General features: G+C 31.0%; 2 protein-coding genes across 2 annotated transcripts; one reads left to right on the top strand and one right to left on the bottom strand.

Moving 5' to 3' along the window:
• Nucleotides 1-1768: 1768 nt before the first annotated feature.
• LOC100792596 (uncharacterized) lies at nucleotides 1769-5152 on the top strand. Its single transcript, NM_001255029.3, has 5 exons — nucleotides 1769-1926; nucleotides 2003-2097; nucleotides 2357-2964; nucleotides 3810-3912; nucleotides 4514-5152. Exons 1-5 carry the CDS (start codon nucleotides 1852-1854, stop codon nucleotides 4554-4556), a joined length of 924 nt encoding a protein of 307 aa, NP_001241958.2. The 5' UTR covers nucleotides 1769-1851; the 3' UTR covers nucleotides 4557-5152.
• A 1082-nt stretch (nucleotides 5153-6234) lies between these two features.
• LOC100791538 (uncharacterized) lies at nucleotides 6235-10490 on the bottom strand. The gene is given in 7 exon segments (NM_001255915.2): nucleotides 6235-6799; nucleotides 7093-7218; nucleotides 8181-8327; nucleotides 9079-9134; nucleotides 9229-9317; nucleotides 9425-9518; nucleotides 10329-10490. Coding segments are annotated over 7 exon segments (912 nt in total). The 5' UTR covers nucleotides 10448-10490; the 3' UTR covers nucleotides 6235-6518.
• Nucleotides 10491-12478: the final 1988 nt, after the last annotated feature.

Below are 12478 nucleotides of genomic sequence, written 5' to 3'. Positions count from 1 at the left end.
ATATCTTATCTAACTTTTTTTTTCCCGAAGAAAAGACACCATCCTTTGAGCACCAGATTTTTTTAAACAACGAATTCAAATTATTTGTTATAACATCGTAACCCAATTAAAAGGAAAAAGGTTAATTCAACACCCCCAATCAATGATGTTGAGGTGACTCGGTGATAATTTATTTTAAAATTTGATAGAATTAATTTGTAAAACAGAAAAAGAAGAGGAAAGATGATAGTAAAATGATAATAAAGTAAATGATACTTTAAAAAGAGAAGTTGTGCTTATATGATTAACCTGTACTCTATAATTTTTTGTACAACCGAGAAAGAAGAGATAATAGATATAAAAAGAAAAAAGAAATGTTATATAAAAGTAGTATATATTTTTTAATGAATAAAATGAAAATTTTGTAAAAAAAAAAAAAAGATTAAGTGAAAGACACTTCCATCTTATAGCATTAAGGAAAGCATCAACAAGAGTGAAAATATTCACTATAACCACAACACTGTCACAACTAGGTTTTGTCCTTAATTCACTTTGGTGCTTGAGATTCTGAGGCCAAGCAAACATCCTTGTGTGCTCTTCAAAATTGAGCAGTTCCCTTTCACTCTCACGGCTTTAAATCCAAAGTGGCTCATTTGTTTGACACATCTTCACAAATTCTTTTATAGTAGTTTTTAATGATTACAATGATATTTAATTTTTTTAGTATATTTACAATTTTTTATGTTAATATTGATATTTTATTTTAATTTTTTTAGCAATTGTAATATGACTATTGTATTAATATAATGTTAATTAGTATTAGTATTTAAGGGTAGATATTTTTATATATGTTACATTGCTATTAAAATTATAATATAATATACTTTTTATTACTATTATTTAGTAAAAAAATCATGATTTATTTTTATTTCCGATTTTGACGATATATTTTATAAGTTGTTAACTATTATTAACATGACACTATTTAATAATTTATATTTATTTATATAATATAAACATGACACTATTTACTGCTTTTGTTAATGTAAATCTCTCATACTTTCTTATATAATTATCTAAATGTTAAATTTGGTTAGTTAGTTCCTAAATTGTTTATAAATTTTTTAATAGGTTTTTGAATTTTTTTTTAATTAGGTCATTGATCTTTAAAATACTTTTTAATTGAGTCTCAAGAATTTATTAAAACTGCTATAAATTATTATTTTAAGGCATTATAAACTAACTCTAAAAATCCTCTCTCTCTCTCTCTTTAATTTAGAAACCTAATTACGAAACATAATGTAAGAATCTACTTGAAAAGTTTTCAAATAATAATTTAGAGACCAACTACTAATTTAACCTTATTTAAATTAGAAGAAAAGGTATTTCGTATCTTTTTTATTTTTTATTTTAAATAAAATACTATTGGATAGTTTTTAGAATGTGATTGGGGGTGTGGGTTGGTCGAAGAGAATAGTTATAAAGATAAAAAAAAAATTAAAAAAGTAATTTTAGGGACAAAGTGAGAAACTAAATGTATATATTTAAATATTATATTTCCTTAATTAATACTATTTTTTTCTTAACCTGGTTTACTACTTAGAACAAAATAAATTTGATTAAAAATTATTTTTTGACAAAAATTACAATAAAATCTATTTAATTAATTTCAACATATTAATTAAGTGTGTATTTCTTGATTAATAGTATAGATTAAGAGATGTGAAAGTAATAAATTTAAAATGACAAGAAACACTATATACTAATTTCATTGAAGTCTGAAATTATGCGTGCAATTGTTTACTTAACTTAGCGGTGGCGTTGAGAGTTGAGAGTGAGGGGTTTAGGTTTAAAGTTGAAGAAGGAGCGAGCATGGGGAAGGAAGGAGATCTATGGGACGATTCATCTCTCATCAATGCCTTCGACCAAGCTATTTCTACTTTCAACGTTCTCTTCATAACCCTATTTTTCACTCTTCAAATTCGGTCTTAATCTGAGAATTTCGTTATTAACTAATTTACAGAAAATGCATAGCAGCGGCAAACACAAAGGCGCCGCCACGGCTCGAGAGGCGGACACAATCATCGGAGAAAATGGCTCCAATGTTGACACTACAAGGTACAATTTCAATGTTTGTGTCACCTTCCATTTCTCATAAATTGTGTTATTTAGTGCATAAAACATAACATAAACAGTCATAACTCGATGCGTCATGTCATGCCACCAAGAAAAAAAAATGTCTCTCAAATGACTTTTTAATATTAATTCCGTGAAAGAGAAATTAGGTGACAATATAGACCTTATAGTGCACAGCAGTAATTTTTGTTGTTGTTGTTGTTGTTTTTTCACACTTTTTATTTTGCTTTATTGAACACAGGGATGCTGATACGAATATTCCAGCTACTGATGTGCCTGATTCAGGTGAAACTGGTAATTTGTCAAAGTTGGAAGAAAATCATCAAACAGAGTCACAGGTGGATCAACCTTGTCTGGATTCAACAAGTGGCCAAGACATCCAGAATGCGCAGAACGGTTATGCATATGCACAAGGTGGAGATGATTATAATCAGTTAGTTGTGCAATACTATGAACTTGAGGAGAAAAGGGCGAAGATTTTGGAGCACCTTAATCAATATGGTGGTTGGAATTACCAAAATGTGGCTGCTGATTCTAGCTCTGGTGTACCATATTCTAATTTTCAAGATTATTCAATGGCTGCATACCAAGTTTCTGATCCAAATGCCGTCTGTACATGTTGCCCATGTTACAGTCAATGTCTGCCAGCTCCATGCACGTCAGTTCCTGGTTGTTCTTTGGGTGGATCATCTGTTGGCAAGCAGTGTAACGATCTTTCTGTGGAAAAGGATCATAAAATGTCATTTCCTTGTGAAGATGGTGAAATCCATAAAATGGCAATGGGAGCTGCAGAGAAGGCACTGTCTACTATCAGAACAACCATATCCGGTGATTTTAATGTAAATGAAGGTAAGCCCATTCCTAGACGTAGATAGGTGCATGGATGTCTTAGTTGTTGTAAATGAATTGAAACTAGTTAATTATATTTCCATCTTGTGTTTTTGTTCTTAAATGCATAGGTTCTCTCATTTTCGTAAATATAATATTTGTACTTAATGTTTATGCTCTAAGAGTCATTTTATTGTAACAAATTTTGTTTTTTAATAAAAAAAATGCCAAATTTATGGTTTTATAAATATCTTTAATTGAGTCAAAAGCTGGATTCATTTTGTTTGCATCAAAAGGTTAGTTTTTACATTCTGAAACTAAAATCCATGTCAAATGCTCCCTGCTTCATTAGTGTCTTTTGATATTCCTTGGATATGGATGCCTTAGATTCTTTATGTGATCTTCGATCTATTTTGTGCATTTGTGGAACTGTTTGTTGATAACTTACATGCATATTTTGCTACATTTGAGTTGGCATCAGCTGAATTTTTTTCTCAATGTTTGTCTAGTATATTGTTTCCAGTTCGCCATTGTAATTTGATTAGATGAATTAAGACTTGAATTCTAATTCTGATTTGGCAATCATATAACTTGCCATCACTGAAAAGCTTGGTATCAACTGCTTTAATGTATTTTGTTTTTTAAATAATTAACATGTTGCATTAATTATTGCATCTTTCTTTCTTGGAATTTGTTCAGTTGGTTGGTAAAACTGTAACAGTAATCAAATGCTTAATGTCCTTCCACCTTTTTGCGTTTCTATGGCTCTACTTTGTTGTATAGATATGTGGCTTTATTTCATTACTATCTAGATTTTTTTGAGTTTATATGACAGAGCATAATTGTTTTTGCTACATGCAATTCAGGGAAAGAGAGAAACAATTCTGAACCTGAAAAAATTAATGGCTCAGAAACAGATCTTGCTGCTGTTTTGAATGCTTGGTATTCTGCTGGCTTCTATACTGGAAAGTAAGTGTTAATCCAGGTTTTATTTATGATAAACGTTAGTTCATTTTTCATACAAGAGCATATTTCTAACATGCTATAGTGGGTGATTGATAAGATTTTTTTTGTTTATTTTAACAAAATATATTTATTTGGATTATTATGGTATTATTGAACTTCGGCTGGCCTAATGCTTTAATCACCACTTTAGTCAAAATCAAATTTAATCTCTGCTGAACCATTTTTTTTTTGTTAATACAAAGGTTTGGCAATATAACCTCTTGATATATTGCACTGGCAAATAAAATTTATTTGTACACTTCTCTATCCATTATATGTGTTATTTCAGTACTCAATATCGCCACACAGTACACAGTCACACACACATCGTGGTGTAAAAAGCTTGAGTTTTGTTTGCTGTGCGCTATACACAATTGTGCATTTAATTGAAGCACATATTATTGGAGCAAATGATTATTGGCACTTAGAATTATAGTAGTTTAGCTTCAAAAACTGTCAGGTTTGCGTGATTAGTTAGCTGTTTGGATCATCTGAAACAAACCTCTACATATATTCTCTCCTTGCCCTTTGTATAATGTTGGGGTTATGATTATGATGATAACAGGTATCTTGCTGAACAATCCATTCAAAACGGAAGACAGAATTGAACTCTTACATCTTTATGTGGAGTCAAAAGGGTTCTCATACAACTATACAAGCCCTTGTGATTATACTCAACAGTTGGGCAACTGATCTACTCTTCACATCTTTGGGAAATCAAAAGAACTTTGGTATATTCTGATCTGATTGGATAGGCTGGCTCATCATAATTTTTTTATGCCCCGGTGCTAGTTTTGTTAGCAAGATTTTACTGGACATATTTAGGGAATGTTTTCGCTCTCTGCTGCAGACATGAATATGTTGCCCCATTTGGTGTTGAATGCCGAACTATAAAATGCATAAATCATTTTGTTTTGTTGTTTATGTCTGTATTTAATAGTTGGCACTAGCGAGAGAGGAGTGATGGCATCACCCGTTGCTCTTTTCCTTGGTTTAACATTAACATTACAAGGGGTGTTGAAATGTTGTTGTTAGTGGTTTATATGCGGACGTATAGAAGCGCAATCATGCTTGCGTACTTGCGTCAATGCCAAAGTTGAAGATCACCCAAGGTCTAGTTTTGTACGTGCTATAGACTAATTTGTTTAAACTTATTTGTTGAAATAAATGTTTATTTTAATAAAATAAGCATTTTTCTGTGTTTTTTGTGTTTGTTTATTTATGCTTAAAAAAGTAATTTTTTGCCTATTTTAATCAGTAAAATTTATCTGTTTCTTAAAAAAAAACTTATATAAAAATTATTTTTTTTAAGTTATTTTTTTAAAGTTTAAACAAACTCACTAGGGAAGTTATTCAGTAAAAAAAACATCCAGTGCATAACTTATTGAATAAGTATCTATCGTGTAAGTGCTTATATACAAGTTATTTCTATAAATTATTTTCGTAGAGTTGTAAATTTTTTTCATAAATTATCCTTGAAAAAATATATATTAAAATAAGCCTAAAACAACTTAGGGATAAATCGTTGGTATTTTTATAAATTCTCAATATTTACACAAGTGTTAATAACCTGTTTTAAATTTATTTCATCCTTTAAGACATGAAGTGTCATTTACTTCAAGTTTTAATTTTACGGTTCAGAATGAAAAATGTGTATTGGTGTTATTTTTGTACATTAGCCACGCAGCATTCATTAATAGCACATATACTAAAATCACTAAGAGCACCTATAATACATAGTTATTTAATTAAGGTACTTATCTTAATTATAATTTCACATATATTTAAACACTCAACAAAAATTTACTCTAATACTAAAATTGTTAAAGTAACATGTTTAACTTAATTTTACGACCATATAATGTTTGAAAAATATATTATTTATATTATGAATGATAAGCAACGGTTTTTTATACAAGAAAGGTATGTATGAACAATATCATTTACTCTAGTTGAAAAAAAGTTGAGAAAAATTACTTAAAGTTAAACAATTCGAGTGAGTAAGTGTTACGTACCGGAGATGCTCTATTGGTTATCTCTGTTATACTATAAAATATTTTGCTTACACTTCCTAGTAAAATCCACTTTTCACGTAGACCGTATTGTTAACGCACATATTAAGATGAGTTATAAATGTGATAAACTCCTTATTATTTTAATTAATTTTTTGCGTTGTTTTTTTCTTCTAAATCACTTATTAGACCGGCTTTTAGCTTAATTACGACTTCAAGATCATATTCCAATGCAGCATGCAAAACGAAATAGATACTAACACTGCAGTTTGTATTTACAAATCTAACTATTGGCCTCTAATTAAGTCACTGGTTTGAGAACTTACAGACACGAAAATGGTCCAATCATAAACTAACAATACTTGTATAACGAAAAAAAGATATGAACCTCGTTTAGTACATTCAATATGTTTTTAACACCATTCTCCCCACACACTACTCCCTTAAAAAGATTGTGCTCCAAAAGCTGCCGGTATTAACATGAGGAAAATGGCCTCATTGTAGTTTCTCCTTGCCTGTACAATTATTGTAAATTGCAGCACTATATGAGGATCATATTCATACCCGTACTTTATTGGCAGCTTCCTTGATCTGGTCAATTGTAAAAATACCAAAGAAGTCATCATCTGTGACACCATTGATAACAGCCAACGCAACATCGTCAACACTAACAGGTGGAGCCAAGAGTAGATCAGATGCAGGAAGAGAGCTTAGAGGTTTGGTGAAGTTCTCTACTGCTCGTAGAATTTTTTCTGCTGGCTCCCCTACCAAATCCAAAGGAAGCTCAAAACCATCCACTCTCCTCTTGCCATATATGAAAGCAGGTCTTAAGACAATACCTGAAGATGTTAAGATCATAGTGAACTGTCAAGAATGCAATTCAATAAAAACAATAAGGCCTATCCATTTAGTTAGCTTTATATCCTTCAAAAGCATGATACTCATCTTCCACAAAATCAGTTGCCGGATCCTCAGTGAACTTTAGCTCTGATAGTTTTTAAATAGCCATTTCAACAATCATTTGAAGATCAGGTGATGCTATATGCAAATATAGGTTTCAGTTTAGAACCTTGGATTTATAAAACTGGAATACCAATTTAGTTTCAAGATCATGAAAGGCTAGAATAACTACCTGAATTGGGGTATTTGGAGAGAACCTCGGATTCTGCTTTCCTCTTTCCCGTAAAGTACCCAGATGAAAGTAAAAATGATGGTAAATTATAATCATGAACTGAGATCAGGATGAATTTGGGAATTCCTGCAAGAAAAAAGAGGTGAGAACAGAATAGCACATTAATTTATTAATATTTGGTTCCTCACACAAATTCAAAGCATCATAAAGGAGAAATATCCCAAATATAATTTGTACACCATATAAGGCCACATGTTCTCTTCAGAATTAACAAGAATGCAAAATAAATATCTTAAAGCAATGTCTCATCCAAACCAACCAGCTGAAAAGCGAAAAATTGTTTCAATATGCTAAATAATTTTGTGCAAAATGAACTTGCAGAAGAATGGGAAAGTGCTAATGGATTTTTTGACACAACTCGTAAGTCAGAGTAAGCTGCTCGTCATGTATAACAATATCCTTTATCTTCCATATTAATTCATTACTCAAAAGCAAGAACTCATAAATAATCGCATTGAATGGCTTTGTAGACAACATTATTACAATTAGTTATTAAACATTACATGCCATCACTCCTATTGCTTGATCAATTTTTGAGTTTCAACTGAAAATAATGTAATTTGCAATTAAAAATAAATAAATGTGTTAATTAATTCCATTAATCCTTCCCCAGATCCATAAACATTCTTAAAAAAGCAATAAAGCAGAGCAAATTTCAGAGTTCAACAAAGTGCAAGATAGAGAATAGCAGCTCTTTGGAACAAAAGAACTCTAGAAATCTCATAATGATATCATCACCTACTAACATACATGCAAATAATTGTGATCTACCAGATGTAGTAGTGATACTATTAGACAATTCATTGCAATTCTTCAAATAGAGCTAGCTACCTGTATTAATATATGACAATTAAGCAATTGAAATGAGGACGAGGCTTGCTTCATAAAGATCAGAGAACATTGCCATCAAAAGGTTATGTCTTGCATTATAGAATGCTTGAACTTCTGTCTAAAATATAGCCTAAAATGAATGAAGGCTGAATGCAGATGAATTTAACAGCAAATTTATGCTCAATGAGATGGCTCACCATATTCTTTTGCAGCATTCACAGCCACAACATTAGCCTCCCCATTAATTCTTTTCATCTGTTCCTCACTACCAAAACCTCCAAGTGTTGAAACAACTGCAGTAGCTCCAACAAGTACTTCATCCCAGTTTACATAAAAAACATCTCCTGCTCATCAGGAAAAACATTGAATACCCTCCAGAGAAAAAAAAAATGAGGATATCACTTGAAAAACTGCTTACATGCCACACACATTGTATTTGATACATTTCACAATTTGCATTCAATGATATTGTTACAATTTTTAGATGCTTACAAATCAACCTGAATAATTGGCCAAAGGGAACAATAGGAACTTATTTATCAGATCATACTTGGTGTATGTATCTTCAGACTAATATGAAATACTCCAACAGTTACTAAGGAATCATAAAGAGATAATATTGAAGATAACATTGACATTATATTTCATTTGGTCAAATCATAATGTATAAAAACCTGCAGAAGTATTTAAAGCAAATCCTATTTTATCATAGTTACTTCCAATTTACCATAATACACTAAATTGACATCTATTCAAATGGTTAATTTGAACTTGAAAACTGTAAAGGCATGACCTAATATTGTACCATGATTGTTGGGTATCCATACGTTTTATCAATCAAAGGATACAAGCACACACACAACTACAAAGACAACAGATAAATATGCAAAGTTCTGAAACAAACACAACGGTGAATGATATGAAAAAGAAAGTGGCAATGTATCATTACTGATCTTAATAATTGCCTACTCTTCTCTACAACTGATTTGGTGTTTACTCTCACTCTACCCTCTTCCTGTGTATGCTTGGATGCCCTTAACCAATTACAGTGGAAAAAAAAAAGATGTATCTTAGTAATAGGTTAAGTTAACATGCCTGAAATCCAAGTAACTTGATCTACCCATGCACCTGAGTAAGTAGGTCTCCCTGACCTGTAAAACAAAATGTTGGTTAAATAAATAAATGCAGAGAGGAAGAGACAGATAGACAGACAGGTGTAGCCAATTAGTTACACATTTGACAAACCTGCTTAGGCTTATGACTTCTATGCCCTTGGACACTGCTGCCTTGCATATGGAAGAACCAACAAAGCCATTCCCTCCTAAGACTACAATCTACAAAGAGAGACATTTACACATGAACATTTTTGTGAAATATATCCAAAAACACATAATGTGTGGATAATCTCAAATTGCTAAAAGAGGGGAATATTCATTCACACCCGCTCACTTCTAACATCAGCCACAACATCTATGGTGTTAGAGCTAGAATTAGCATAGACACCTGCTTCTGCATAACTGCAACTAACTGCAAACCTGCAGGACGGTATACACAAACAATTAGACCACATGTCGAAGATACTTAAATCCTTTCCCGGATCATTCAACAATCAAAACCCATTAAGTAAAGGGGAATTCAAACTTTGTCTATAACTATCACTAAATAGCTGGCAACTTGAACCAGTATCTTGAAGCAGACACCATCAGATCAGAACTAAATGCAAGTAGTGTTGTTTGTCACATTCAACACAAAGAACTTTGAGAATCATATTGAGAAAGAAGGTACACTGTGGGACAAAATCACTACTTTAAACCTCATACTTAGAGAGCATGGGGAAGGGAAGTGTAATCTATGACAAAAAATGTTTCCCTTGATCAATACTAAATACTTATAGTCCAAGGTAAATCATTGAATCTTGTTAAATGAGTTAACCTACAACATCCTGAAAAATCCCACCATCCAATGTAACATGAGAAGACTAAATTTTTCACTGTCCCAAACCAGATGTCTAAAATCCTTATATTAGGCAATAATCAGGAAATAAAAAAAATAAAAAACCAGAACAGAAGCTTAAACCATTTCACTGACCAACCCTGAAACTGAACTAGCAATCCATTGCTTCCAGTTTCACACCAAAACTCAAATTGACGAGTGTGACATCACCCATCACCGAACAAACAAAAACCCCAGTAAACTAATTTATAGCTCCACGTTGTTCTGAACAGTAGTAAATAGCAGACAACAATAAAAAAATGTTTTTTTTTTTCAAAAAAATTCAAATCCGAAAGAAAGAAATAAGACGAGGAAGAAGCTGTGAAGTTGGGAGAGGGGATTGGATTACGAACCGGTGATTTTTGAAATGCAAGGTGGGTGGAGTTTGAAAGAGAGGTCTTTTGGGAGAGAAGGCGCTGGTGGGAATGGGACGAGCGGAAACGGCAGGGAGAAAAGACAAAAACGACGCCATTTGAGCTTAGGCACTTAGCACCAGAAGAAGAAGAAGAATGAATGAATGAGTGAAAGTTGGACTTTCCATCCACCACGCTATATTTAAGGGGTGTATAATTTGTTGGTCCTCTTGTAAATTTTGAAACCACTCAATTTGGTAATTAGAATATGGTAAGAAACCAACAATAATTAGTTCGATCCATAATAAACAGATTCATAGCATAGATTTAATTTCAATTACAGTATAAATATCTTAGTGATGAATAATATGTAAACATATTTATAAATACTCAATGAGAATGACCCTAAGCCCCCAAGTAGTTAAAGTTTTTTTCTATTGCAACTAAATAAATCCATATGAATGAAACCTTTATGCATTGGAATAGCCTAAAAGTTAAGTGAATTGTGATTACTAAATTATTATTTTACTTGCCTTTTTATTTTTATTTCTTGTTTAAAAATTTTCCCTTTTATTTTTTTGATAATACTATTTTTTAAGCCATTGATAATATGATTCTTATTTTTATTTAAATAATTAATAATTTAAAATAAAGATAAATTTTAATTGTTTTAATAACGAGTAAATGATTAATTTATCCTTTTTCAAAAAATAGATTAATCATACTAGTCCTAGATCATGAAAATTATATCAAAGGTTATCGAAAACATATTATATATATATATATATATATATATATACACACACACAATTTTTAACAAAAATTACCAAATAAGATAAAAAAAAAGCTTTGAAAAAAGAAGATAATTTATTTTATAAAATTAAAGTAAAAGTAAAAAATAAAAAATATTTTCTGAATCAAATGGCCTTTAACCGGCCCTCATTCTTTTGCTATGTTTTTGAAATCATTTGATGGGTTATACGGCCTAAAGCCTAAGAGACATTGAAAAATCCATTTTTAGAGCTTGGCGCGTTAAGTTATAGAGAGGAGTTTGGAGTCAAGAGAAGTGAAGAAGGTAGAAGTGGCAAATCGTGAAGAGTGAAGTGGAAGAAAAGCAAATATTCTTAGGCTGTTTCTATGTGATGTCATTCGCAATATATATATAATATAATGGCCATTTCTGCATCTGCTTAATCGAAAACTATGAATCACATATACTTTACTTTGGATATCCGATAACAATATTCTTGGATATTTCACCAATAAGTACTACTGAAGTATCTAAATCTATGGAGCATCAATAATTCAATTTACTTCACATATCTAATATTGATATTCTTTGAATACTCCATTAATACACATATTGCTGAAGTATGTAAGCTTTTAAAGTATTTTACGAAAGTCCCAACAACTACAGGAAATATGTAAGTATGTATAATATAGAAGCATTTTCCCTTAATGAACCAAAAGTAAAAATTATTCTGTTTATGAATGATTTTCAGATAGGAATTGGATTGATAGTATTGTTCCTATATGTAAATAATAAAAAGTAATTTATGAAGACAATGATTTATAAATTTTGTTAGTAACGTTCAAGAAGTATGTTTTTAATTTAGATTTGTAAAATTAAAATTATATATTTATTATGTTTTATGAATTTTTATATATTTTAAACATGTATTTACATATATGATATTCTATATATTTTTAAAATAATCATATCACTGTATTATCATAACCGATACACATATCATATCTATGTATCATAGATGAAAACCAAGCTCAAGGAATGAAGTTGGGTATTCGTTTAGTCTCTGACGTATGTTTACTGGAAATAGAAGCAGAATTTGATTGCCTTCAACTTATACAGGCTCTAAAATTTGTAGTAAAAAAACACTCTATCTTGACCCTTAAAGAGGAGGATTGCAGAAGTCGAGCTTATGCCTTGGATGTTTTAGCAAAACTGTATAGCCATAGAGTGTGGATTAAAGAAGTGCCTCCAGAAATTTGTAATCTTGTTTCTTTATTGGATATTCTTCTAGTTTCTAGTTTAATGATTTCCTCCTTCAACGCTAGAAGAAAAAAATGTACTGGTGAAATTATTTTTATTTTGGTAAGGGTTCAAGGTTGTTTAGTGGGTTTATGTTAAA

Source organism: Glycine max, chromosome 1 (genome assembly GCF_000004515.6).
Source record: "Glycine max cultivar Williams 82 chromosome 1, Glycine_max_v4.0, whole genome shotgun sequence".
NCBI classification, from domain to species: Eukaryota; Viridiplantae; Streptophyta; class Magnoliopsida; order Fabales; family Fabaceae; genus Glycine; species Glycine max.
Note: the sequence above shows the minus strand (reverse complement) of the source record. Positions and strands in the feature narration are given on the sequence as shown.